General features: G+C 61.1%; 1 protein-coding gene across 7 annotated transcripts in view; it reads left to right on the forward strand.

Moving 5' to 3' along the window:
- HSPG2 (heparan sulfate proteoglycan 2) overlaps window positions 1-26476 on the forward strand; it is a 171952-nt gene that overhangs the window by 19361 nt on the left and 126115 nt on the right. For all 7 annotated transcript variants that reach the window (XM_065574961.1, XM_065574963.1, XM_065574960.1 and 4 more), the window contains exons 2-3: window positions 20803-20938; window positions 22527-22622. In XM_065574961.1, the coding sequence (XP_065431033.1) occupies window positions 20803-20938; window positions 22527-22622 (232 nt within the window). The remainder of the gene's footprint in view (window positions 1-20802; window positions 20939-22526; window positions 22623-26476) is intronic.

A 26476-nucleotide genomic window follows, 5' to 3' on the forward strand; every position in this document is an offset into this window, starting at 1 on the left:
GTGGAGTTCCGGAATCGACGGGGAGCGCGTTCGGGGATCGATATATCGACGTTATTGATATAATCTGGGACCATATATAATGAAAGGTTTCAGAGTAGCAGCCGTGTTAGTCTGTATCCGCAAAAAGAAGAATAGGAGGACTTGTGGCACCTTAGAGACTAACAAATTTATTAGAGCATAAGCTTTCGTGGACTACAGCCCACTTCTTTGGATGCATCCGAAGAAGTGGGCTGTAGTCCACGAAAGCTTATGCTCTAATAAATTTGTTAGTCTCTAAGGTGCCACAAGTCCTCCTATTCTTCTTTCTGGGACCATATAGATCATTGTTGCAACCAAGGTCCTGTAGTGGCACCCAAATTTTGTATAAAGGGGGTCAAATGGGGTGTCTAAGACAAGGTTATGGTTTACTGGTTATGATTATGCTGTCTGTATGTGTGTATCAGTTTTGTAGTTGAAGTTATGAATATTGGCTCTATACTGTCTGTATTGCAAACTTATGCTATGCTTCTGGGTGACATCCCAGACAAGCTGGTGTTAGCTCTGCCTAGCCTGCTTGATGGCCCATTAAGGACCATCAGCTATACAATGGACCCATTGAGAGAAGGCAAATATGCCTTGAGACTCAGCAAAGTATGCAGGGACTGGCCCATGTGACTCCAGACTCCATTTTGCTGTAATTTTCCACGGTAAGGACAAAGAGGTGTTCTTAACACCTGGAAAAGACTATATGCCTCATCTCCATTTTGTCTTCAATCCTGCTTCTTACCTCTGGAGGGACTTTGCTACAACTGAAGCTCTAAACAAAGGACTGGGGACCCATCCCAGCTGGGGATGTATTCCAGAGACTTGATTTGAACCTGCAGTTTATTCTATCAATGCTACAAGCCTGAGCCAAGAACTTTTCCATTTCTGTATGTAATTGATTCCATTTAACCAATTCTTACTCTCATCTCTATCTTTTTACTTCTATGAATAAACCTTTAGATTTTAGATTCTAAAGGATTGGCAACAGCATGATTTGTGGGTAAGATCTGATTTATATATTGACCTGGGTCTGGGGCTTGGTCCTTTGGGATCGAGAAAACCTTTTTTCTTTTACTGGGATATTGGTTTTCATAACCATTTATCCCCATAACGAGTGGCCCTGGTGGTGATACTGGGAAACTGGAGTGTCTAAGGGAATTCCTTTTGTAACTTGTGGTTAGCCAGTGGGGTAAGACCAGAGTCCTCTTGGTATGGCTGGTTTGGTTTGCCTTAGAGGTGGAAAAACCCCAGCCTTGGGCTGTAACTACCCTGTTTAAGCAATTTGTCCTGAATTGGCACTCTGTTGGGTCCCGCCAGTACCGCATCGTCACAGTGATATATCGATCCTGATAAATCGATCCCGTATCGGCGGGTAGTCTGGACATACCCTTAGGAGTAAACAGCTTTTGGGACCAGCCAGAGGTGCTGATCCTAGGGGTCAGTGCTGCTGAGTGCGATCCCGGAGACCTCAGCTACGGGTCTGGGAGGGGCACTGCTGGGGTGGGCTGTGAGGGGATGTGGCTGCTGCTGGGTAGAGGGGTCCGTGAGGGGTGCTGCTGCGTGGTGGGGGGCTGTGAGGGGACCCTGCTGCTGCTATGGGGGGAGATGGTGAGGGGGCACTGCTGGGTTGGAGGGGCCATGGAGGTGCTGCTGGGTTGAGGGGGCTGTGAGGGGTGCTGCTGCTGTAAAAGGGACCTTTGGGCTCCTGATTTGTATCCCTTCGCTGTCTCAGTCACCGGCTCTCCCCCTCGAGCCAGGATTTCCGTGCGTTCCTGGCCAGCTCCCCTCCACCCGCTCCCTGGCTTCAGGCCTGGCTGTGAGGCCTCGCTGTGGCTAGCCCTGCACAGGGTGGGACCCAGGCCTCTGACGTCTCTGGGTTAGGCTCAGGCGGGACATCTGCAGCGTGGCACCGGGGGAGGGGTGGATAATTCCTTCCCACACACTGGATCCCCCACCTCCCCTCTGCCGAGAGCCCCAGATCCCTGGCTCACAGACAGCCCCTGTCTGAGGCCGGCTCCTCTTGCCTGGGGGTACTGGAGCAGAGAGGCCCATGGGCCTGCTCCAATGGGGCAGCTGCTCGATGCTTTCTCATAGCCAGTTTGGGGGTCCATCTCTGGGCCCTTATCAGCCTCAGCCCTTCCCCTACTCACGGCACCCCCGGCCAGGGAAATGGGCAGGCCAGTTTGGGGGGTGATGGCTCTGCAAGGGCCTCTCCCTGCAGCTGGGCAAGACGGAGTTAAATCCCTCTAAGCTGCCCCAGACTCCCCCCCCCCCCTTGCCTGTAGCTTCCCCATACCCAGTGCCCAGGAGCAGTTTCCCCTGCTGTGGTTTCAGCCCATCGCTCTCCTGATGAGGGAGGTTAACTGACCCCGGGGCTGTTTATAATCTGGCCCTGCTGTGGGCTTGGTTCGGGGCCCGGGGGGAGGGCTAGCTCAGTGGTTTGAGCATTGGCCTCCTAAACCCAGGGTTCTGAGTTCAATCCTTGAGGGGGCCACTTAGGGATCTGGGGCAAAATCAGTACTTGGTCCTGCTAGTGAAGGCAGGGGGCTGGACTTGATGACTTTTCGAGGTCCCTTCCAGTTCTAGGAGATAGGTATAGCTCCATTAATTTATTTAGAGCCAACGGGCTGAGAGGGGTCGACTGTGTCCCAGCTTAGAGGAGAGACTTCTAATGTGACCCTCTGTGCTGCTGGAATTTACTCAGTCGGGAGTGCTCTCCCCGGCAGTCAGTGCTGACCCCAATAGCCCTGCGTAGCACTAAGGGGCCGCTGCGAGGCAGGGAGCAGCGTGGGGGGCTCTGCAGGGGGCGCTCTCCTCGGCAGTCAGTGCTGACCCCAATAGCCCTGCGTAGCACTAGGGGGTGCTGCGATGCAGGGAGCAGCGTGGGGGGCTCTGCAGGGGGCGCTCTCCCCGGCAGTCAGTGCTGACCCCCGTAGCCCTGCGCAGCACTAGGGGGCGCTGCGATGCAGGGAGCAGCGTGGGGGGCTCTGCAGGGGGCGCTCTCCCCGGCAGTCAGTGCTGACCCCTGTAGCCCTGCGCAGCACTAGGGGGCGCTGCGATGCAGGGAGCAGCGTGGGGGGCTCTGCAGGGGGTGCTCTCCTCAGCAGTCAGTGCTGACCCCAATAGCCCTGAGTAGCACTAGGGGGCGCTGCGATGCAGGGAGCAGCGTGGGGGGCTCTGCAGGGGGCGCTCTCCCCGGCAGTCAGTGCTGACCCCCGTAGCCCTGCGTAGCACTAGGGGGCGCTGCGATGCAGGGAGCACGTGGGGGGCTCTGCAGGGGGTGCTCTCCTCAGCAGTCAGTGCTGACCCCAATAGCCCTGCGTAGCACTAGGGGGCGCTGCGATGCAGGGAGCAGCATGGGGGGCTCTGCAGGGGGCGCTCTCCCCAGTGCTGCGCTAGGGGCACTGTGCTGCTGGAGCTGTTGTCTTACGGCCGAGGTATAAAACTGAAGCAGGGTCTTGCCAGGCTAAACTGGCAGCGGCTCGACAGCTGGTGGGGGTTGGTTGGCCCCTTTAAAAGGCAATGCCCCCCATGCACCCCTGCGAGCAGCAGTGCAGCTTCAGTCTGGCCAGGCTGCCCTCCCCTTGCCAGCAAGGCTCTGCCCCATTAGAGGCACAGCTCTCTGGCAGCTGAGTGGCAAGGCAGCAGAGCACAGTGGTGGGGCTGTGGGTCAGTGATCCCTGTGGCCTCGGCTAGGGGGCGGAAGGAACCCAGCTCCGGATTCTCGCCCCGTCCCTTCCCGCAGCAGCGTTCTTTGCCTGGCCCGTGGGATGGATGGTTTGTCCGCCAGGCCCTGCTCCTCGGGGCATTGGGTGGACAGCAGGGCCAGGACACAGGCCTGGCCTAGTTTCCAGAGCCCAGTCCTCCCCTGGCCAGGGACAGGTGGGCAGTTCTGTGTCTCCCATGGATCCCACAGCTGCCCACTCAGTGTGACTGGAGGCCCTTGTGGCCTCCCTGGGTGGGTTCATCTGAGTGTGGGCTTTCACTGGGGCTGGAATAGGCTCAGGCCTGGGAGTTAGACTCTCCTCCGCCCCCTCACCAGAGCACAGGGTGCCCCTATCCCAATGGGAGCTGGTGGCAGGGCACCGTCCATCCTCCTTAGCACCCAGCCTGAGGAGGTGCTATTCCAGCAAGTAGGGGAGTGGGAGCCTTCTGCAGCCACTCCCCTCATACAGCCCCCGTGTCCCCCCTTCCCTGGGCAGGACCCTTTCTTGACCCGACACCCTGCCCCCCACCCCACGCTCCTGTCCTGTCCTCCCGCTCCCTTCCCCTCTCCATGGGTTGCATGGCTGGCTCAGACTGGCGGGCGGCAGGGCTGGGAGGGGCGGGGGGACAGGAGCCCTGCCACGCCCCAGCCTGCCGCAGGCTTGCAGGGTATTTTGGGCTGGGCGGGCCAGCAGGGAGACAGGTTATTTTGGGGATGCTTTGAGCTGATCCATTTTCAGCAGCACTGAGCTCTGCCCCTCCCCACACCCCGCATGTCAGAGCAGCGTGACTCGGGGGGGCCCACGGGTCCCTCCCTCCCCCTTCTGCAGAGCTGGGGAGTCCAAGAGGGGGACAGCCAGCTCAGATGCGCCCCCTTGTGGCAGCGCTTCCCTCCTAGTGATTGATACTGTCTTCCCGCCCGGCAGGGACAGACGGGAGGCATCACCCCATGTGCTTGGTGCCAGGGTTGGAAGGTTAGTCTTGCTGGGCACAGTTGCATCTCCTGGGTAGGTTCCCAGACCTCTCGTGCCTTTCACCCTGAGCAGGCAAAGAGACGACTGCAGGGCCGTAGGACTGGGAGGAATGGGGCAGAGCGGGTGCTGAGGGTCAGGGAGGTGAAATCCTCAACCCAGAAAATGGGGGGGTTTATCCCCCGATTTCTGCCTGGGTCTCAGGAGTGGAACGTGGTTGGACTCTGGGAAATGGACAGGGGAGGGCGGCCCTGGCATGGCGATTGCTGAGATGCTTTCCTCTGCCAGTAACAGGAGGGGCTTTGCAGTGCCAGGCTTGGACCAGCAGAGGTGTTGGGGGATGGGCTAGCTGGGGGGCTGATGGTTGGCACTGGGGGCACCGCCAGAGCTGGGCAGGCAGTGCTGAGCTAGCAAGGCAGGTGAGGAGCTGAAATAAATAACTGGCTCTCAGTCCCACACCCCGCAAATCCCCAGCCACAGGCCCAGGGTGGGGCCAAGCGTGTGAGAAGCAGTGGGGTAAAGGCAGGGCCGAGTGGGCCAGGTTTGCTGCTGATTCACAAACCTCTCCTGAGTTTGCCAAATCCCTGAGCCGCCCCCAGCCACATTCACTTCATTCCTGGAGCCCTCCCCCCCCCGCCCCCCCGATCTAGAACTAGAACCACTGTCCACACACAACTGCTGGACCTGGACCAGCCCTGACCCCCACCTCCAGTCTGCTCCCCTGCCAGCCTGATTGGCTTGCACAGCCAGCTCCTGAAGGGGCAGCTCTCCGGTGGGTTCTCACCTGGCACCAAGCCTGGTGCATGGGCCGCACCATGCGCCCACTCTGGGCTGGTGAGAGGGCTTGGGAGGGGGAGGGGTATATGAGCCAAACCCAGACCCTTTGGCCCTGGAGAAGGGAGCGGGAGCTATGGCAGTGAGGGAAGTGAAGGGGAAATAACCACAGATGCTGTTCGCAGAGGTGGGGACAGCAGGGGCTGCAGGTCAGGAGTAAAGGGGGCTGGCAGAGCCATGGGGTGGGGAAGGTCAGGTCAGGACGGGAATAGCAGGGGGGTATGGGTAGGGATTGAGGGGCACCGTCAGAGCCGTGTGTGGGTAGAGCAGGACTGTGGTAGCCGGGGCGGTGGGATGAGCAGCCCCGTAATGTGAGTTGGAAAATGCTGGGCCGGAGAATGGGCAGGTTTTTCTGGTGGCGAATGAGGGGGAGTTTCTGGGAAGGCTGCAGAGACTGGCAGATTTTGGGATGAGCAACAGCCATTACAATTACCCTGTAAGCAACTGTGATGGTCCCGAGAGCCAGCTGCACCCAGCAGCTCAGCTCCAGGCACTTGGAAAATTGGTTGTAATTAAGTGGTTATTGGGCCCTGATCCAGCCCCTGGCTGGTGGGGCAGGGGGAGGGCAGGTTGGTGGGAAGGTGGGGCCTGATCCAGGTCTCTGGATGGGGGGGTGGGATGAGGGGGATGGTCGGGCTCGGCTGGGGGTTGGTGGGGCGTTTTGCCATTGATTTCAGGCTTGAGCACCGTACTATGTGTGGGGACCCTCATCCTGGGTTGGCTGCAGCTTAGGAAGCTCAGATGGGCTCTTCCAGAGGCGGCAGTGGAGCAGAGGTTTCCTGTAGCTCCAGCGATTGGGCCCTGTGTTGGGAGCCGTGGGGCCTGGGTTCTCGGAACCGGGGGCGGGTTTATTTTGGCGGGGAGATCTGGTCCTAGTTCATGTTACCAAAGGGGCCTGCTCTCCGGCAGCCCTTGCCCTGGTGAGCTGAAATAGGAGTTTGCCTCCCTACTAAGAGTTAGGTGTTCAGTGGCCAGCGCCAGATTTCCGAGGCCCCGAGCACTTTGTTTCCTGGTGCTCGGCTGGGGGCTGTCAGTGACCGGGACGAGGCACAGGGCTGGCATTTGGCAGCCGGGGCTGGTTTTCCAGCTCGATTTCTGGAGTAGAGTCAAACGGCAGGAATTTGGGTCGGGGGGGAGGGCTGCACCAATGGGGACAAAGGGAGCAGTTAAGGAGGGTGAGGACGCTGCAGGGAAGCTCCCTGATTTCTCTGTGCCAGCCTTCAGCACAGCGGGGTGGGAGATGCCTGGACCCTCCACCCTGACCAAAGAGAGGAGTTGGCACAATGCGGTGTGTTAGAGAGCAGCAGATCGCCAGCAGCTGCTGGGACGGGTGTTGGGCGATGCTGGCCAAGTGTTCTGAGCGGCTGTCGCTGAGATCAGGGGATGTGGCAGCGAAGTGGCTGAGCTCGCCGCTAACGCCAGCTCCCGTAGTGGGGGGCAGGTGGGCAGTGACCCTGGGGATTGCAGTTCACTGGGACTCGTGGGCGTACTGGGTACACTGCCTGGGATCTGCTCAGGTGCCCTGACGGCCATGAGCTGAGAGTGAAACCGACACAGCTGCTAGGAGGGCAAGCCAGGCCGGGGCGTGGCATGGGCTGCCCCAGGTGGGCGCTAACAGGGCAGTTCCTGTGTGCTTTTAGCAGGGCAAGGGCGGTGAGCTCTGCGGCTTTGCCAAGGATTGTGGCGCTGGCTGATGGGAGGATGCAGGTGGGTTAATCCAGTCACCCTCTGGGCGGGTTCCTGGCCCTGCCTCAACAGCGCTGGTGCTGCTGCTGTTGGGGCAGACTGGCCTGGCTGGGCCCCTGGCTGACCCCCTCTGGCAGGTCCAGGGTCCCATGGCAGTGGGCCTGGGCTTGGCACAAGCTGGAGACGCCCCTGTTCTGCCCCTGGGTTGGGCTTCAGGCTGCCTTGGGGCAATTCAAGGAGAACCCTCCAATCCCCTGGCCTGGGCCCTCCTGCCCATCTGGCAGGGGTGCTGGTGGAGCAGGGGGCAGTGGTTGGAGACGAGTGGCGAGCAGGGACACGCAGGGGGGTTGGATGTCTGTGTTTGGGGTGGGGGCCCTCTGTTAGTCCCTGCTGAACCGCCTGCTGGCTGGTGCGCTCTGTTCCAAGCACAATTTCAGGAAGTGTCTCATTCCTGCCGAGGCCTGGGGCGGGGGCAGGGGCCTGGTGCTGCCCGGAGCTTTAAATAACCCCTGGGCCGGCTCTGAGGATTGGGAATAGCTGCCATTGTTCTGGTGGCGGAGGGGTCCTGGCTCCCACATGGGGCCAGGCTGTCGGGGGAACCCCCATCCCCATCCTGCAGGAGTGGGATCCAGGGGGCCCGTGGGGTGCTGTGCATGGCACGTGGTGCATTGGGGTACATGGGTGTGACTCGCACTCTGGGGCTGAGGGGCGGGCATATGGACAGCAGGCCCTGGCTTCCTAGCCCCTCTCCTGGGGGTTTAACACCCTTCTGCCTCCCTGGCGTGTCGGTTACACTCCCTTGCACCTCCATGTACATCAGCTCAGCTGTCAGGCCAGGCCCTGGATGGTGACCAGGCTGGAGGGGGCAGCTTGGGGGAGAACTGGTGTAACACAGTGCCCGGTGGGATTCCAGAGCCCTGCGTTCAGGCCTGGGGCTTTGCTCCTCGCCTGCTCTGGGCGATGACCCCCCCAGATGTTAAACATAGCCCAGAAGTCAGCCATGATGTCAGTATTTCCTGGCTGCAGGGCAGGAGCGAGCGAGACAGTGGTGCGTGTGTGCGCGTGTGCATGGCTGACGGCTATGTGGGCGCCCGCCCGTCTGTGGGCGTGCCGGGCCTGTGCACTTCTGCCCACCGCTGCCTTTGCATGCGGCTGCAGCCCATCCCCGTGCCTGGGCGCCCTGGCTCTGCCCTTAGCGCTCCTTTGTAGCCAGTGCTAGCAGTGGGTTGGTGTCTGCTCTGCAGCGTCTCTGGATTTTTGTCACAGCCGCAGGGCAGGGATTTGCAGCCTAGCGCTACCGAGGCATTTCCAGCAGCTTCCTGGGTTCATTTCTTTTTCTTCTTTATTAGCTATACAGCCGGAGCGGTGAGCTCAGGGCCCATTGTGCTGGTGCTGCACAGACACAGAGTAGGCCAGTCCCAGCCCCCCAGAGCTGACAAGACAGAGACAGGCTGGGAAGGGAAACTGAGGCTTGCTTTCTTTCTTAATGTATCCTAGTGAATTTCGGGGAGTGGGGCAGTTTCCAAACTGGCAGCCGCTAGACAGTCGAGTTCCCCTTTACTATGGGGTGGTGGTGCCTGGGGCTTGGGTGTGTATTGGGCCCAGAGCAGCGATGCAGCAGCAGGATCTGAACGGGACACTGAACCACCAACCAGCTCCAGTACCCCAGGATTCCAACCCAGTGGCCCTGCAGCATTACCCCACTGCAGAAATGTTGCCCCTTGCTCAGCTGAACTGCCAGGTCTCCTCTGGGGACAGGGCCAAATTAAAGCTGCCCAGGGCCATAGGCACACCCCAGATAAGACTCCCCCTGGCATGGGCCTGTCCCTCACTGGAATGGCAGCAGGTTTCAGTAGCTCTCAGAGCTACTGGTTCAGGCTGCTTGCAGACTCAGGCAGGCAATGCTCATACTCAGGCCTTGGCTTCAAGCTTTTCTTTGCCATGGCGGAGTAGGAACAAATAGATCTGTAAGTGAGAGCTGAGACTGTGAGCTCAGCATGGGACTCTAAGAACCGGGGCCTTTCTCTGGTCGGTGAGAGAGGCTGAACCTGCAGGGAGATGGTGCTGGCACCCGGCCGCTAGAGGAGGATAGGGGCTAGAGTCCATCCATCTGCAGGCCGACTGAGTGAATCTGTGCCCCTTGCCTGCTGCCTGCAATCCCAGAGCCCCTGTGAACCCTGAACCCGGCCTGGCTGGAGGGAAGGTCTGAGTCACAGGGCCTGATTGTGGGGGCCTTCTGGGAGGAGCTGTGCCCCCTAGTTCCCAGCAGGTCCACTCTGGGAGGCACTGAGGGTTCCCCCGCATGGGGCCATGAAACCACTTGACTCCTGAGGGAAAGTGTCCACATGGGTCTAATGCACTTTACGCTGGCAACGCGCACCTTGAGCTGACTCCCCTTCACGTTCCTGGGTGCAGACGAGCCCCAAGGGTCCCTAGCGGCTGCAGGGTGTGGCATGGCTTCTACCTGCTGCTCTCTCCTCTGCGGCCGTGCTGCCCCTGCCCACAGGATGGTGGTCTGCGCTGGGGTCTTGTTCCCGGGAGAGCCGGTCTGTGGGGGGGGTCTCACTCCCTGGCTTTTCAAAGGAGGCCTGGGGGAGGAGGGGCTGGTGTCCAGGCCAGGGCCTCATTGGGGAGATGTAGCAGTCCTGCCCAAAGGACACACGTTGCTTCCTCTGGGGGACTGGGGCTGCGAGTCGGGATTGAGGGGCACTGGCAGAGCTGGGCGTGGGGAGCTCAGGGCTGGGCGGGCCATGGGTGAGGCATGGGGGGCACTAGCAGAGCTGGGCGTGGGGAGCGCAGGGCCGGACGGGCCGTGGGTGAGGCATGGGGGGCACTGGCAGAGCTGGGCGTGGGGAGCGCAGGGCCGGGCGGGCCGTGGGTGAGGAATGGGGGCACTGGCAGAGCTGGGCGTGGGGAGCTCAGGGCCGGGCGGGCCATGGGTGAGGAATGGAGGGCACTGGCAGAGCTGGGCGTGGGGAGCGCAGGGCCGGGCGGGCCGTGGGTGAGGCATGGGGGGCACTGGCAGAGCTGGGCGTGGGGAGCTCAGGGCCGGGCGGGCCGTGGGAGAGGCATGGGTGGCACTGGCAGAGCTGGGCGTGGGGAGCGCAGGGCCGGGCGGGCCGTGGGTGAGGCATGGGGGGCACTGGCAGAGCTGGGCGTGGGGAGCTCAGGGCCGGGCGGGCCGTGGGTGAGGCATGGGGGGCACTGGCAGAGCTGGGCGTGGGGAGCGCAGGGCCGGGCGGGCCGTGGGTGAGGCATGGGGGGCACTGGTAGAGCTGGGTGTGGGGAGCTCAGGGTTGGAGTACTTGGGGGCTGCAGGTCGGGATTGAGGGGCATCGGCAGAGCCGAAGTGAACTTGCACCATGCTGCCCTCTGTATGTTTCACTCTAATCTAATTTCGCCCATAATTGTTTTAAAGAAGAGATGCCAATGCCCACGCCAGCAGAGCCCCACAGCTCTACCCCCATCTACCTGCAGCTGGGCGATGCTGGAGGCACTGGCAGCCAGTTGTCGTTACCAGTTACTGTTTCTACTTTGCCTGAGTGTCCGGGGGGCTGGGCTCCATTGTCCTGCGGCCTGCAGGGGTGAGAGCCACGGAGTGGCCCTGCTGCAGGCTCCCAGCTAAGGCCCCACGGGGAAGGAGTCCGCATGTCCCACTAGGATGCCTGGCCTGGGAACGCCTGTTCCTACCCCAGCGGCTGGTGTCTGCGGGCGGCCAGAGCTGGGGTGATTTTCCCCTGCTGCTGCGTGATCCCATCCTTGGTGGCCACCAACACCTGCTTTGCCTCTCTGGTGCACCAGTTGTGCAGGGCACGGGGGGGCCCAAGTGCCCATGAGGTGCCCAGAGACAGGATCCCTTCCCCCCTCCTCTGCCCATTCCTTCCCAAGGTCGGCTTGAGCTGGGGAGCTGGTGGGGGCTGTGGTACCATGGTACATCTCCTCAGATGGCATTCCCAGAGGTCCCATGGCCCTCCACTGATAACACTCTGAAGGACCCCAGAGAATGGGGCAGGGGGCTGCACCCATTGGGTCACCCTCCTGCAGGCCTCTCCCCAAAACCCCGTCTCCATCCCTGTGTCTCTGGCGCAATTTTGACAATGGTCACCAGGACCGACACACGGGGCACAGAGCTGGGAAGACATCTCCCGGGCCCCTGGCACAGCCGGGCACGGCTCTGTCCCCCAGCCCCGGTCGACTGGGCAGGGCTGTTACCCCCTGGCACAGATGGGCACAGCTCTATCCCCCAGCCCTGGGCGACTGGGCAGGGCTGTTACTCCCTGGCACAGATGGGCACAGCTCTATCCCCCAGCCCTGGGCGACTGGGCAGGGCTGTTACCCCCTGGCACAGATGGGCACAGCTCTATCCCCCAGCCCTGGGCGACTGGGCAGAGCTGTTACTCCCTGGCACAGCCGGGCACGGTTCTGTCCCCCAGCCCCGGGCGACTGGGTATGGCTATTAACCCCTGGCACAGCCGGGCACGGCTCTGTCCCCCAGCCCCGGGCGACTGGGCAGGGCTATTAACCCCCGGCACAGCCGGGCACGGCTCTATCCCCCAGCCCCCGGCTGCCAGGCAGAGCCCTTGGCTCCCTGCCACTGGGCTTTCAGGGTAAGGCAGGTCTGGAGCCCCGTCCAGGAGCAGGGTTACAATGGTTGTGTCTGTTAGGGTGGAAATTACTCAGAGCCCAGGGGCCCCAGTGCTCAGCCCCAATCTCGCTTCCCAGACTGGTGCCCTGCGCCCCCCTCCCCCGCTCAGTTGAAAGCGGGCCCTGGAAAGTGTGAGGGAGGGGGAGCCAGCAGTGCTCCGGGATGGGGGGAGGGGGGGAGGAAAGGTGTCACAACTGGAGGAGGTGCTGCTACAGGGTAGCCTGGGGCTGGGGTAGGGGAGAGGGGTCTGGAGGCCAGTGCATTTTTCTGGGGGTTGAAGCCTCGCCCTCCTGGCCTGCTTCTGCTGCTGGCCCTCGGCTGGCAGCTGCCTGGCAGTGATGGAGGCGGGCGTGGGCTGATGGTGGTGATGGGTAGGGGGTGCAGGGGCTCAGTGTGGGACTCTGGCAGTGATGGAGGCGGGCGCGGGGGCCAGGCACAAGGGAGTGGTGCTAGTCACAATCTCTGCTGTCCCGCAATGACAGACCCAGCCACTCCATGACTGATGCTGAGCAGGGTCCATGGTCCTGTGGAAGCCTGTGGGCCCATGTACTTGTGTGCCCTGCTGCTGTGGCACTGCCATGGGGCTGAGCCCTGGCTCCTGGCCTGACAACCCAGCAGTTGCTGCAGTGGGAGGGCCGACAACCCGAGGTCACGGTGGAGTTACTCGCCTGGCCCATGGCTGGAGATGGGAGGGATTAGACTCCTTCTGCCGTCTCTTGTCAAGGCTCCTTGTAGGTGCCCAGGCCTGTGTGAAACCCTGCTGGGCTCTTGGCCGCAGAGACACCTTGTGACAATGAGTTCCACAGGCTGACCACACTGGGGGGCATCAGCTTGTGCCTGGATCGTGGGTCCAGGCAGCGCCCGTTTGCCTGCCCTGCTCCTTTGTGCCATGTCTGGGTCTGCACATCTCCCATCATTGCTGGCCCTGCCAGGCATGGCGCTCAGGGGCAGCGCATCAGTGCTCTTTGGCTGGGATATGTGGGTTGGGGCGAGGGTGCTTCTGCTGGGGGGAGCCCCCAGGAGCAGGGAGGATCCTGCTGAGAACGGGCCGGGCCAGACATCACGTCAGGCTGGGGGCAGCCTCCTCCGAGCGGCTGGGCCAAGCCCCAAGACTAAGATTAGAGCCGGTGATGGGGTCTGCCCTGAGCAGTGCCAGTCTCAACCCTCAGCACCCCCAGCCCTGGGCTTAGGGGCCCCTCCAGCCCAGAGCCGCCGGTGCCTTGGGGGTACGGCCAATGCCCTGTTTTTTTGGGAGACATCTGTGAGCCTTAGACCCATCCATGAAGCCTGGGCCCAGCACCCTCTGGCTGCAGCAGATCAGAGCCCTCCAAAGGGGCTGCTGGGGCGGCACTCCAGGAGAGACACAGAGCGGAGAGCCCCTCAGCATGCCCACCCCATGCGGGCTGGGGCTGGGGCACAGACCAGTTCAGGTGGTTCCAGCTGTAGCCCCTGGCTGGCTGCCCCCTGGGGGGACCCTCAGCCGCAGTGCCGTGCCATGTGCCCGCTGATTGGGTGCCCGGGTGCTGGCTGGCAGACACTGCAGTGACCCGCCTGCAAACTCCAAGCCACAGCGCTGTGGCTGGTGTGCCCCGAGCCTGGCACAGGCCTGGGCATAGCAGCTGGTCCCTTTGAAGTGACCTCTGCCCACTTCCTTGCTGTGCTAGAGGGGCTGCGCTCGCATCTGCTCGCTGGGTCAGTGGCTGCCACTCACTAAGGCTTGTGTGCCCAGGGTCTGGGCAGGTCCGTGGGTGGCTGGGACATGAGGCCGTGCCAGGCTGGAGCTTAACCCCAGCTGGGCATCATGTCTTCATTCCACTTTCAACAGGGCCCCTGTGCCAGGCTGTACCCCAGAGATCATGCCCTCGTCTCCATCAGTGCGTGTGGCATCAGTGCCACAGAGTCCCCTCTACCTGCACCCTGATGGCACCTGGTTGTAGGAGATCTCATTGTTCCCAGCGAGTTCCGGGAGAGATGCCAAGCTGGCAGAGGGTGGCATAGGGGGGTAAATAGGGACACCTAGTGCCATCCAGGTTGGGAGCGCAGCAGTGCTGGGCTCTTGGGGGCGGTGTGTGTGGAGCCTGGCATAGTGCCATGCTGGCATTTGCAGACTGCATGGATCGCCAGCTCCTGTTTCCCCTTGGCCTTTTCATGCCCATTCAGACAGCTGGGGCTGATTAAATACCTTTTCTGTTTCCATCAGGCCTTTGTCCCCGCGCCGATCACCCGGGAATAATGACCCGGTGTGTTTGCACAGGAAAATGCTGCTGTGATGAATTCCTGCCTCGTCGCAGTCTGATGCCCCAGGCCACTCACTGCCAGCGGGGTGGGGGGAGAGGGCAGGGGAGTCGGCGCCCAAGCTGCCCTAGGAGGGGACCCTGCCAGGGCCACCGGCTGCCAGTAGGGGCTGGCTGTGGGCGCGATCACGGTGCTGGGATGTGCTCCCTGTAAGGGGATGGGCTGAATGAGTGGGGCTCAGGGGAGGAGACTGGGAGCGCTGGCCCTGGGGGTGCAGCAGGGGAGGGGGTTGCTGATCTCTGGGGAGAAGGACAGGAGGAATGGGGGGGTTGGCCCTCAGGCCATTCTGTGCCCTGGGAGGTGCCCACCCTGCCACCCCAATGTGTCTTCTCTCCCTGCTCCTGGACAGGGAGCTGCCTTGTGGGGCCCCTCCCCCTTCCCTTGCCTGCTGGGGAGGGTGAGCCCCCGATGAGCTGGGCCGTGGTTGGTTCTCCCAGCGCGTGGGCTGGATTGCAGCTGTTCTGGGCGGGGCACACGGTGGGCAGGGGCTGGATGTGCTCAGGGTGGGCACGTGGGCTCAGAGCTGGTGCTAGGTGCTCTGCCAGGGTCATGTCACTCCCTGCCCCGCCCAAGCCCCTGCCAAGAGCTCCCACTTCTAGCTTATTTCATGGTGGCTTCAGTCCTGGGCAGGCCCGTGCGGGGCTGTGAGGGATCCAGCAGGGGCGTCCTTCCCTTTGCACCTGCCCAGAGTAGGAAGTGGAGAGACGCTGCTGCAGGGAGCGGGGTGGGTGGCTCTTCCCTTGCAGTCTGTGCTGAGCCAATGCCCAGTGTGGCACCAGGGCATGGTGCTGCAAGGACCCAGTGGGGGCGCTCTCCCCTCTGAGCCAGGGGCACTGTGCTGCAGGGAGCACAGGAAGGGGGTTTGCTGCCGCAGGGGGTGTCTTTCAGACACCACGTGAAAAGGGGCCTGTGCCCTGCTTTGGACACAGGAGGGAAGTGAATCCTGCCCCCCGAACCTCCTGCACTTTCATACAGATTCTTCTCCACTTCACATCCCAAAGCAGCATTGGTGTGCACTGGTCAACACCTGCTGCCTCCCACCCAGAGCTGGCTGCATTTCTGTGAGCTGAAGCAGTTTCGGCATAGCTTGTGGGGCAGGAGAGAGCCCCTGTCCGTCCCACCACAGGCCCAGGGCTAAGCGGAGGAGTGCAGGCCCCTGCCCCCCACGTTTCCTGCTGACGGCCTGGCCAGCTTGGGGATTTTGCTTTGCTTTAATCATTGTAAGACGAGTCCCGGGCGGAAGTCAGCGTCCTGCTTCCTGCCAGAGCGATGAGGCAGTGCTGGGAGCTGGCTTGGGGGTTCAGCTCTGCCCGGGGGGCACATGGCCCGGGCATGTGGATCCCCTTCAGCTCCACCCCAGGGCGAGAGACAATGCAGCCACCTGGCTGGCGCTGCCGCCCCAGGGCCAACGCCAGAGACAATGCAGCCACCTGGCTGGTGCTGCCACCCCAGGGCCAACGCCAGAGGCCAGATCTTGTTTCCTCCAGTCTGAGGTGGGCTCCTCAGCTCAGGGGCAGGAGCACGTGCCACAGTTCACCCCTAGGTAGTGGTATGCCAGCCCCCATTCGTGCTGCAGAAGGAGGCTGCAAGGGTGTTGCTGCCAGCATGCCCACTCCCTGCTGCCCCTGGGAGCAGGGGGCACATGGCCATCTGCCCTGGGCCTCTTGCATGACATGCAAAGTGCTGGCCCCAGCCCTGCTCTGAGCTGCACTGAACTAGTTCCCACTGGTGCCGAGTTTGCTGCTGGGGGCCGTCCCCTCGCGCCTTCCTGCCTGAAGGATCTCAAAGGCTGGACAGTGCACGGGCCAAACTCTGCTCATGTTTTCCCTGGTGCAAATCTGAGTCACTCCAGGTTCATGGGCCGGGGCTCAGTCCCCCCTGCCATGGAAATGCAGCTGCCTCCGGGGTGGAGGCTGTTGAACAGTGCACAGCGGTGTGTGCCCATGGGGGAGTGGGTGTGAAGAAGACTGACATGGGGTTACCCAGAATGTAGGTGGCCCGAGCTGGCATTTGCCAGGATGCTGCATCTAGCGGCCACGTCCACTCCAGGGAGCAGTGCCAGGGAAGCCTGGGTGGCCGCGGGTGCTGTGGAGCTCAGCTGGAGTGTGGGAGGAGGGAAGGGTGCAGCAGGCCAGGGCCCCCAGTGCGGTGCCCAGAGAGGACAGTCCTGATGCATTGGGGTGCGGGGCCCACTGACATCGGGAGGTTCAAGAAAAGAGGCTGCTTTGGAGCAGGTCTTGTCTGCCCCAGGAGTCTCTGTGGACATCTGGGAGCTGGAGACTGGAAGCTGCAGTCACCACACGGTCGGGGAGAGGAGAGGAGGGGTTTCTGAGCCAGCGGTGCCAGTTTCATGTTGGCACCGAATGAGCAGAGGTAGGAAGGACGTGTCCGGGGAAGACTTGGGGCAAGAGCGCCGAGCGCCCAGCCCTGGCTCCCCGTCACCTGAGATCTGTAAGGAAAAACCCGGCAGGCTGACAACCCCATGGACAAACGCTTTCAGGCCTTCTCCGGCCTGCACGGGCACCTCAGTGCCAAAGACGTGTCTCCCCTGCGGGCAGGGCCGGCAGCGGGGCTGGGGGTGACTGCAGCTAGCGGTGGAAGCCCCCACAGTGAGGTGGGGCCAGTTGGAAGGGAACGTGGCTCTGGTGGGCTGAGCTGGGCCCTGCGCCCAGGGGGAGGCGGTTTCAGTGGGGTGATCTGGGCCCTGTGCCCGGGGGAGGCAGCTCCGGCGGGGTGAGCCGGGCCCCGCACAGTGGGCACATCTCTGGAGCGAGCGCCCAGTGGCCTCCCTTTCTGAGCTCCGTTCAGCCTGTGCCATCTGTGCGGTTGCATAGCCACCCATGGGGCTGTGTCCGCTCCCCAAGGTCACTCCTGGGGGGCTGGCCATGTGGGGGGAGCAGAGCCTGAGCTGAGAACAGCCCCCCTAGGAGCAGCCGGTGGCAGGGGACGCTCCGACACCACGGGGAGGGGAGGCGCGTGCTGAGCCCTGCTGAGGGGAATGATGCCCCAGCTGAGGGGCTGTCTGGGGATCCCCCCCCTCCGCACCGGAATTCCATGGGCTGAGCTCATGGCCACAGCACAGGTCAGCTGCGAGCACGTGGCCCTGGGGGGCGGTGGGAACATCCTCCGAGCATCCCAGGAATGCGGGTGGGTGGCTGGAGATGAGCTCACTGCCCCTTCCCCTCCCGCAGAGGCCAGCATGACTTTACTGCTGAGCAATGTCGGTGAGCCCCTGCCAGGAGCCTGCAGTGAACACTGGCCCGCGCGGGCGGCTGCCAGGTGGGTGGGTCCAGCTGGCGGCAGCGTCAGTAACGAGCCAGCGCCCGCGTGTTGGCTGGGGCTGAGCTGCTGGGAGCTCAGTCAGGGGGATGCAGCAGCGACGTGCGAGCCCCCAGATCTGCTTCCCACGCGCCCATCCCCAGCTCAGCGCTCTCCTCGGGCAGCGCTGCCCTGGCTGAGGTGCCTACATGAGCCTCGGCTGCAGAACTGGCTTCTCATGGAGGCTAGAGATGGAGACTTGTGGGCCCGGGCAGGACTCGGCCCGCAGGGCGGGCTGTCGGTCAGAGTCCCCAGCAGAGGGAGGGTCAAAGGCCCCCCCACCCCAAAGAACTTCCCCTGCTGGTCTGCGTCTCCCTTTCCTTTGCTGCTGCCTGCACTCTGGACATGGACATATTGTGTTCCTCGGGGGGGCTGATCATTCTGCTCTTTACTATAGTAGCAACCGATTTGCCTGGTACTGAACTGGGGCTGCCTGCGCTCCTGCTCAGGCCCCCGCAGAGCTGGTCAGAACACAGAGCCTGGCAGGGCCTATTCCTCCCCTGGCACCCCGTCATTGCAGCAGTCCTCAGCTGATTGCCTTGGCCCCAGCCCCCAGCCTGCTCCGTGTGGGGTGCTGGCACCTGGCTCCACAGCAGGGGGGAGACCTCTGACCATCCCTGATGTCCTGGGGCTGAGGGCCCTCGGGGACTCCCTCTAGCCAGTCACCTCCACACTCCAGGCTCCGTTCAATTGGCAGGGCCTGATTCCCCATTGCCTTGTGTTCTTGCTTTAATGTCCCTAATTAACAGCCTCTCCCCCCACCCCCCGCAGGAATTAGAGACAGCCGAACAAAACAAGATCCAAGGAGCTGCCCCAGATTGAGGGGTCCTTAGAGGAGGTATTGGAACAAATGCATAAATTAAACAGTAAGGAGTCCCCGGGCCCAGATGGGATTCCCCGAAGGGTTCTGAAGGAACTCAGATATGAAATTGCAGAACTACTAACTGTAGTTTGTAACCTATCATTTAAATCAGTTTCTGTACCAAGTGACTGGAGGACAGCTAATGTGATGCTGATTTTTTTTAAAAGGTTCCAGAGGTGATCCCAGCAGTTACAGGCCAGTAAGCCTGACTTCAGTACTGGGCAAACTGGCTGAAACTATAGCAAAGAACAGAAGTATCAGACACATAGATGAACATGGTTTGTTGGGACAGAGTCAACATGGTCTTTGTAGAGGGAAATCATGCCTCAACAATCTATTTGACTTCTTTGAGGCAGGTCAACAAATATGACAAGAAGATCAGGAGTACTTGTGGCACAATATGACAAGGGGGATCCAGTGGATATAGTGTACTTGGCCTTTCAGAAAGCCTTTGACAAGGTCCCTCACCGAAGGCTCTTAGGCAAAGTAAGCTGTCATGGGATAAGAGGGAAGGTCCTCTCATGGATCAGTAATGAATTAAAAAGAGGAAACAAAGGGTAGGAATAAATGGTTAGTTTTCAGAATGGAGAGAGATAAATAGTGGTGTCCCCCGGGGTCTGTACTGGGACCAGTCCTCTTCCACATATTCATAAATGATCTGGAAAAAGGGTAAACAGAGGTGTAAAAATTTGCAAATGATACAAAACTACTCAAGAAAGTTAAGTCAAAAGCTGACTGTGAAGACTTACAAGGTATCTCACAAAACTGCGTGACTGGGCAACAAAATGACAGATAAAATTCAATATTGATAAATGAAAAGTAATGTACACTGGAAAACATCATCCCAATTATACATATTTAATGATGGGGTCTAAATTAGCTGTTACCACTCAAGAAAGAGATCTTAAAGAGATAATAAGACAGAAAATATCATATTGCCTCTATATAAATCCATGGGAATTATTGCTTCTTTATAAATCCATCTAGAATACTGCGTGCAGTTCTGGTCACCCCATCTCAAAAAAAGATATATTAGAACTGGAAAAGGTTCAGAAAAGGGCAACAAAAATTATTATGGTTATGGAACAGCTTCCAGATGAGGAGAGATTAATAAGACTGGGACTTTTCAGCTTGGAAAAGAGACGACTAAGGCGGGATATGAGAGAGGTCTATAAAATCATGACTGGTGTGGAGAAAATAGATAAGGAAGTGTTGTTTACTCCTTCACATAACACAAGAATTAGGGTCACCAAATGAAATTAATAGGCAGCAGGTATAAAATAAACAGAAGGAAGTATTTCTTCACACAACACACAGTCAACCTGTGGAACTCCTTGCTGGGGGATGTTGCGAAAGCCAAAAGTAAATCTGGGTTGAAAAAAGAATGAGATAAGTTCATGGAGGATAGGCCCATCAATGGTGATTAGGCAGGATGGGCAGGGATGCCACCCCCTGCTCTGGGTGTCCTTAAATCTCTGTTTACCAGAAGCTGGGAGTGGTGGACAGGAGATGGAGCACTCGATAATTGCCCTTTGAGGCACCTGACATTGGCCACTGTCGGAGGGCAGGAGACTGGGCTAGATGGACCATTGATCTCACCTAGTAGCGCCATTCTTATGTTCTTGAGACTAATTGGAACCAGGTTTCTACACATGGTATTATAATTGTCCAACCTATTTTTCCTTTGTACAATTGATTTAAAGCGAGTTTGGTGTCTGGTTTGGCTTCTGTGGGGCGTCCGTTCCCCTGCTCCGTTACTCATGTCCTAGTGCACCTGGCTTGTTACTGCCCCTTTTGCCCCTCAGGCAGCCATCACTCACTGGGCTCTGCTGCTGCCTGGACCTTGGTGGCTCCCACCAGGAATTTTTAACCTGCTGATCTCTGAGCCAGTCCCAGGGCGTTGCCTGCATTTGAATGGCTCGGAAGCATGCTTGTCTCTCTCACCTGGTCCCTAGAGCTTCTCGGGGAGAGCCCTCCCTCCATCGCAGGCTGCTAATCCCCTACCGCACGCGGCCAAAGAGGGAGTGTGGGTCAGACACAGGGCAGAATGCAGCCCAGTCGTAAATCGTAGAGCAGCCCGACAGAGGGGCACGGGCACTATCCGGTGTCGCCTCCTGTGCTCGACGCCGGGTGGAACAAAGCCAAGTGGCCTGGGGTGTGCTTGCACCCAGGCAGCTGCACAGTGCCACCCCAGTGCCAGGGAAGTGACTGCATTCCTGCCAGCGCCGCTTGGCCCCTGGAGCATTGTTGCAGTGAGAGGGCGACTCTTCCTCGGCCAGACAAGCCCTGAAGTTTCCCCTGCTCAAGGGAGCACTGGGGCAGTGTGCCGGGTGCACCCTCAAACCCTGCCCCTTGGATCCCATGCACGAGGGGTGCTCTGGGCACTGATCCTGCCCGGGTTCTGATTTGCCAAGAGGAAGGGCTGGCCACTGACTGATGCTGTCTGGGCTTCTCTCCGGCAGGTCTCTCACGCTGCCCAGGGGCTGAACGAAGCCTCTTTCCCTGAGGACACAGAGTCTGACCCAGCGGGCACACCCTGGTGGAGTGACGCCGATCTCTCTGATGACGAAGACATGCTGGCAGATGAGGCCTCAGGAGGTAGGGGCTGCGAGGCTCCAGTGTGCCCTCCCCAGCCTGGACTCCGAGATCTGTGCTTCCCGCCCCACTGACAGCCCCTGCTCCTGCTGAGAGAGGGACAGGGCCAGTTCTTGTGGCCCCCAAATGCACGGCTGCTCTCATATCCCCTGTGCCCCTGCGCCCTGGGGACGTGGGGCAAACGCTCCCACCCAGGCAGGGGCTTTGCAGCCCTGACGTGCTGGGGGGAAGTGCTGGGCTGCCCCGCCTTGGAGAGGGGTCAGCGGATACAGGGGGAGTCCAGCCTTTCCTGACTGCTGCCATCCGCCCTCGGCAGCCTGCAGTGCTGGGCTCCATCCTGGGAGCAGGCATCAAAGCAGGTGGGAGGGAGCAAACTGTCCCCTTCAGAGCAGGCTTGGTAACCCCGCCTGCCCCAAAGAGCTAGATCCTGACGCCCCTTTGGGCCAGAGAGCCCCAAATCCAGACCTGAGAGAGAGCCCTGGGGGTGGCCGGTGCATGAGCGAGGGCGGGTCTGCACTTAAAACGCTGCGTTGGTGCAGGTGCAGCTGCGCCACCGGAGCCCTTTAATGAAGACGCTCTGAGCCGACCAGAGAGAGCGTCTCCCCTGGACTTGGTTAATCCACCTCCACGACCCAGAACTGCCTGCCCCAGCGCTTAGCTCAGTGCAACTGCGGCTACCCCAGCGCTGTAATACAGAGAGAATTTCTCAGTGGAGAGCAGGGCTGAGTGCGTGTGTGTGTCTGTGTGTAACCCACATGCTTGCATTTCAGGATCTAGTGATGTAAGCAGGAGAGTAAACCGAGGGGTCACGTGGGCATGCATGTGCATTTGTGCTTACATGCACGGGCATGCGTGTGTGCACGAGTGTGTGTGCAAGCGTGTACAGATGTGAATGTGCAGAAATGTGTTAAAGCGTCATCTAGCACCCCCCGCTGCCAAGTCCTGAAGGTGTCGTGTAATGGTTCTGGGGCCCCGCAGGACTCTTGTCCTCCCAGCCCCTGCCCGTGTGGCCCCGGGGCTCCATGAGCCAGCAGGGACAGACAGCAGGGACATCCCCTCCGGCCGTAGCCAGGACAGGTCCAGATGCCCCCGTGCAGGCCCCCCCAGCAGGCACCTGTGAACCGGAACCATGCCCAGTGCAGTAATGGGCAGTCCTGAGCGGGGGCTGGGCCCTGGCTTGCGAGCTGGAGGGAATGTTTTGGGAGAGAACGAGACGGGCACCTGCTCTGTTTGCACAGCGCTGTCCCTGGGAGTTACCAGCTCCAAGCGCGACTGTTGCCCAGGATCCCCACTCTGGGGCCTGCTCCTCCAGGCAGGGAGCTAAGTAAGAAGATGCCACTTTCACCAGCCCAGCTCTGCAGCAGCCTGGCTGTGGCCCGTGGCTCCCCGGGCCGCCTCTCACGAGAGAGGTGGGTATTCAGTGCCAGGGAGATGGGCCTGGAACCCTGCACGGGGCTTGGTCCTTTCCTCGCTGGCGTGACTGCCCAGGGCGACTGCCCTGACCCCAGCCGGCCCTGGGGAGCTGGTGCTGCCAGGAGCCCCATGCCGTGGCTGCAGCTCATGGCCCCTGTTCTGTCTGCTTCCATTCCAGATGGCAACGGCAGCGGGGAGAACGGCAGTGGGATCGCACTGCCCGACATGCTGCTGTCCACCAGCCAGACGCCGAGCGTCACACTCTTGTCAATGGGTAAGGGGTGGAGCTGGTGGGTGCTGGTGGGCGGGGCTGAAACTGCAGCCAAAGAGCAGCAACAGAGCGGTCCGGCTTCCTGCTGAGGGGCACCAATGGGCTGGCATGTCATGGGTGTGCCCAGGCCTCAGGGCTGAGATGCCCGGATGGCAGCTCTGAGGGGCTGCTCCGCCTTCCCCAGCATGCTGTGCATCACACATAGCGCTCACTCGCCTGGCTGGGCTGGGCTGGGCAGGGCAGGGCTGGGCAGGACAGCTTGTAACAGGCCTGACAATGCTGCCTGTTTGCCTGGGGTCTATGGAAGAGTCTGAGCCGAGCGTGGAGGGAGGTGGGGGGTATCATGGGGCCTGGATCCACTCTGACCCCAGGGGAGTTACCCGGGATGGGTGTGAGTGGGCATATCCCTGTGCCTTGCCTGGGGCATGGCCTCCATTTATGGGTGGCACAAGCAAAGGAGAGGAGCAGGGGGAGCCCGCGGGGGTGGGGCTGGGGTGCAACCATGGCAGAGAGGCGGGGCGGGCAGGGTGGCTGCTGGGGCTGTGAAGGCCCTGGCTCGGTGGTGGCAGGAGGCAGCGTGGCACTGTGTGGTGGTGGTGGCAGGAAGCACCGTGGCACTGTGTGGCGGTGATGGTTGGAGACAGCGTGGCACTGTGTGGCGGTGACCATTGGAGGCAGCGTGGCACTGTGTGGCGGTGACCATTGGAGGCAACATGGCACCGTGTGGCGGTGATGGTTGGAGGCAGCGTGGCACCATGTGATGGTGACGGTTGGAGGCAGCGTGGCACCGTGTGGCGGTGGCGGTTGGAGGCAGCGTGGCACCATGTGATGGTGATGGTTGGAGGCACCGTGGCACCATGTGATGGTGATGGTTGGAGGCAGCGTGGCACTGTGTGGCGGTGACCATTGGAGGCAACATGGCACCGTGTGGCGGTGATGGTTGGAGGCAGCGTGGCACTGTGTGGCGGTGACCATTGGAGGCAACATGGCACCGTGTGGCGGTGATGGTTGGAGGCAGCGTGGCACCATGTGATGGTGACGGTTGGAGGCAGCGTGGCACCGTGTGGCGGTGATGGTTGGAGGCAGCGTGGCACCATGTGATGGTGACGGTTGGAGGCAGCGTGGCACCGTGTGGCGGTGGCGGTTGGAGGCAGCGTGGCACTGTGTGGCGGTGACCATTGGAGGCAACATGGCACCGTGTGGCGGTGATGGTTGGAGGCAGCGTGGCACCATGTGATGGTGATGGTTGGAGGCAGCGTGGCACCGTGTGGCGGTGGCGGTTGGAGGCAGCGTGGCACTATGTGGCGGTGACGGTTGGAGGCAGCGCAGCACTGCATGGTGGTGGTGGCAGGAGGCAGTGTGGCACTGTGTTGTGGTGGCAGGAGGCAGCGTGGCACTGTGTGGCGGTGGCGGTTGGAGGCAGCGTGGCACTGTGTGGCTGTGACGGTTGGAGGCAGCGTGGCACTGTGTGGCGGTGGCGGTTGGAGGCAGCGTGGCACTATGTGGCGGTGACCATTGGAGGCAGCGTGGCACTGTGTAGCTGTGACGGTTGGAGGCAGCGTGGCACTGTGTGGCAGTGGCGGTTGGAGGTAGCGTGGCACTATGTGGCGGTGGTGGCAGGAGGCAGCGTGGCACTGTGTGGCTGTGACGGTTAGCGGCCGCGTGGCACTGTGTGACAGTGACGGTTGGAGGCAGCGTGGCACCATGGGGTGGTGATGGTTGGAGGCAGCGTGGCACTGTGTGATGGTGGTGGCAGGAGGCAGGGTGGCACCGTGTGGCGGTGACGGTTGGAGGCAGCGTGGCACTGTGTGGCGGTGGCGGTTGGAGGCAGCATGGCACTATGTGGCGGTGACGGTTGGAGGCAGTGTGGCACTGTGTGGCAGTGACGGTTGGAGGCAGTGTGGCACTGTGTGGCAGTGACGGTTGGAGGCAGCGTGGCACCATGTGGCAGTGACCATTGGAGGCAGCGTGGCACTGTGTAGCTGTGACGGTTGGAGGCAGCGTGGCACTGTGTGGCGGTTGGAGGTAGCGTGGCACTATGTGGCGGTGGTGGCAGGAGGCAGCGTGGCACTGTGTGGCTGTGACGGTTAGCGGCCGCGTGGCACTGTGTGACAGTGACGGTTGGAGGCAGCGTGGCACCATGGGGTGGTGATGGTTGGAGGCAGCGTGGCACTGTGTAATGGTGGTGGCAGGAGGCAGTGTGGCACCGTGTGGCAGTGACGGTTGGAGGCAGCATGGCACTGTGTGGCGGTGGTGGCAGGAGACAGCATGTGTCACGAAGTGTGGGGTAGTCAGGGCCCTGCACCCCTCTCTTCCTGGGATTCATCGTGACTCTCAGCCAGCCAGTAAAACAGAAGGTTTATTAGATGACAGGAACACAGTCCCAAGCAGAGCGTGTAGGTACAACCACAACCCCTCAATCAAGTCCTTTTGGGGGGTTTAGGGAGCTTAGACCCCAGCTTGGGGTTCCCTGCGTTGCATCACCCAGCTCAAATGGAAACCAAACCAAAACTCCTCCAGCAGCCTTCTCCCCCCTCCCTTCTGCTCCTCCTCTCCTTTGTTCAGTCTCCTGGGCAGAAGGTGTCATTTCTCCCAACCCCCGCTCCTGGCTCAGCTCAAGTAGCTTCCTTCAAGGGAAGTCACCCATCCCCAGTGCAACCCTCCTGCAACATTCCCAGGTCGAATCTGCCCCACTCCCTGCTCCGTCACAGCATGGCACTGTGTGGTGGCAGGAGGCAGTGTGGCACCATGTGGCAGTGACGGTTGGAGGCAGCATGGCACTGTGTGGTGGTGGTGGCAGGAGGCAGCGTGACACCATGTGGCGGTGACCATTAGCGGCAGCGTGGCACCGTGTGGCGGTGGTGATTGGAGGCAGCATGGCACTGTGTGGCCGTGGCGGTTGGAGGCAGCGTGGCACCGTGTGGCGGTAACGGTTGGAGGCAGCGTGGCACCGTGTGGCCGTGGCGGTTGGAGGCAGCGTGGCACAATGTGGTGGTGATGGTTGGAGGCAGCGTGGCACCGTCTGGCAGTGACGGTTGGAGGCAGTGTGGCACCGTGTGGCGGTGGTGGCAGGAGGCAGCGTGGCACCGTGTGGCGGTGACGGTTGGAGGCAGTGTGGCACTACGTGTCGGTGATGGTTGGAGGCAGCGTGGCACCGTGTGGCGGTGACCATTGGAGACAGCGTGGCACCGTGTGGCGGTGGCGGTTGGAGGCAGTGTGGCACAGTGTGGCGGTGGCGGTTGGAGGCAGTGTGGCACAGTGTGGCGGTGACGGTTGGAGGCAGCGTGGCACTATGTGGTGGTGACGGTTGGAGGCAGTTTGGCACCGTGTGGCAGTGGTGGTTGGAGGCAGCGTGGCACTGTGTGGCGGTGACGGTTGGAGGCAGCGTGGCACTATGTGGCGGTGACGGTTGGAGGCAGCGTGGCACTATGTGGCGGTGACGGTTGGAGGCAGCGTGGCACCATGTGGTGGTGGTGGTTGGAGGCAGCGTGGCACTGTATGGCAGTGGCGGTTGGAGGCAGCGTGGCATTGTGTGGCAGTCACGGTTGGATGCAGCGTGGCACTGTGTGGCGGTGATGGTTGGAGGCAGCGTGGCACTGTGTGATGGTGGTGGCAGGAGGCAGCATGGCACCGTGTGGCGGTGACAGTTGGAGGCAGCGTGGCACTGTGTGGCGGTGATGGTTGGAGGCAGCGTGGCACTATGTGGCGGTGATGGTTGGAGGCAGCATGGCACCGTGTGGCGCTCACGGTTGGAGGCAGCATGGCACTGTGTGGTGGTGGTGGCAGGAGGCAGCATGGCACCCTGTGGTGGTGACCGTTGGAGGCAGCATGGCACTGTGTGGCGGTGGTGGTTGGAG

Source organism: Chrysemys picta, chromosome 21 (genome assembly GCF_011386835.1).
Source record: "Chrysemys picta bellii isolate R12L10 chromosome 21, ASM1138683v2, whole genome shotgun sequence".
Lineage (NCBI taxonomy): Eukaryota > Metazoa > Chordata > Testudines > Emydidae > Chrysemys > Chrysemys picta.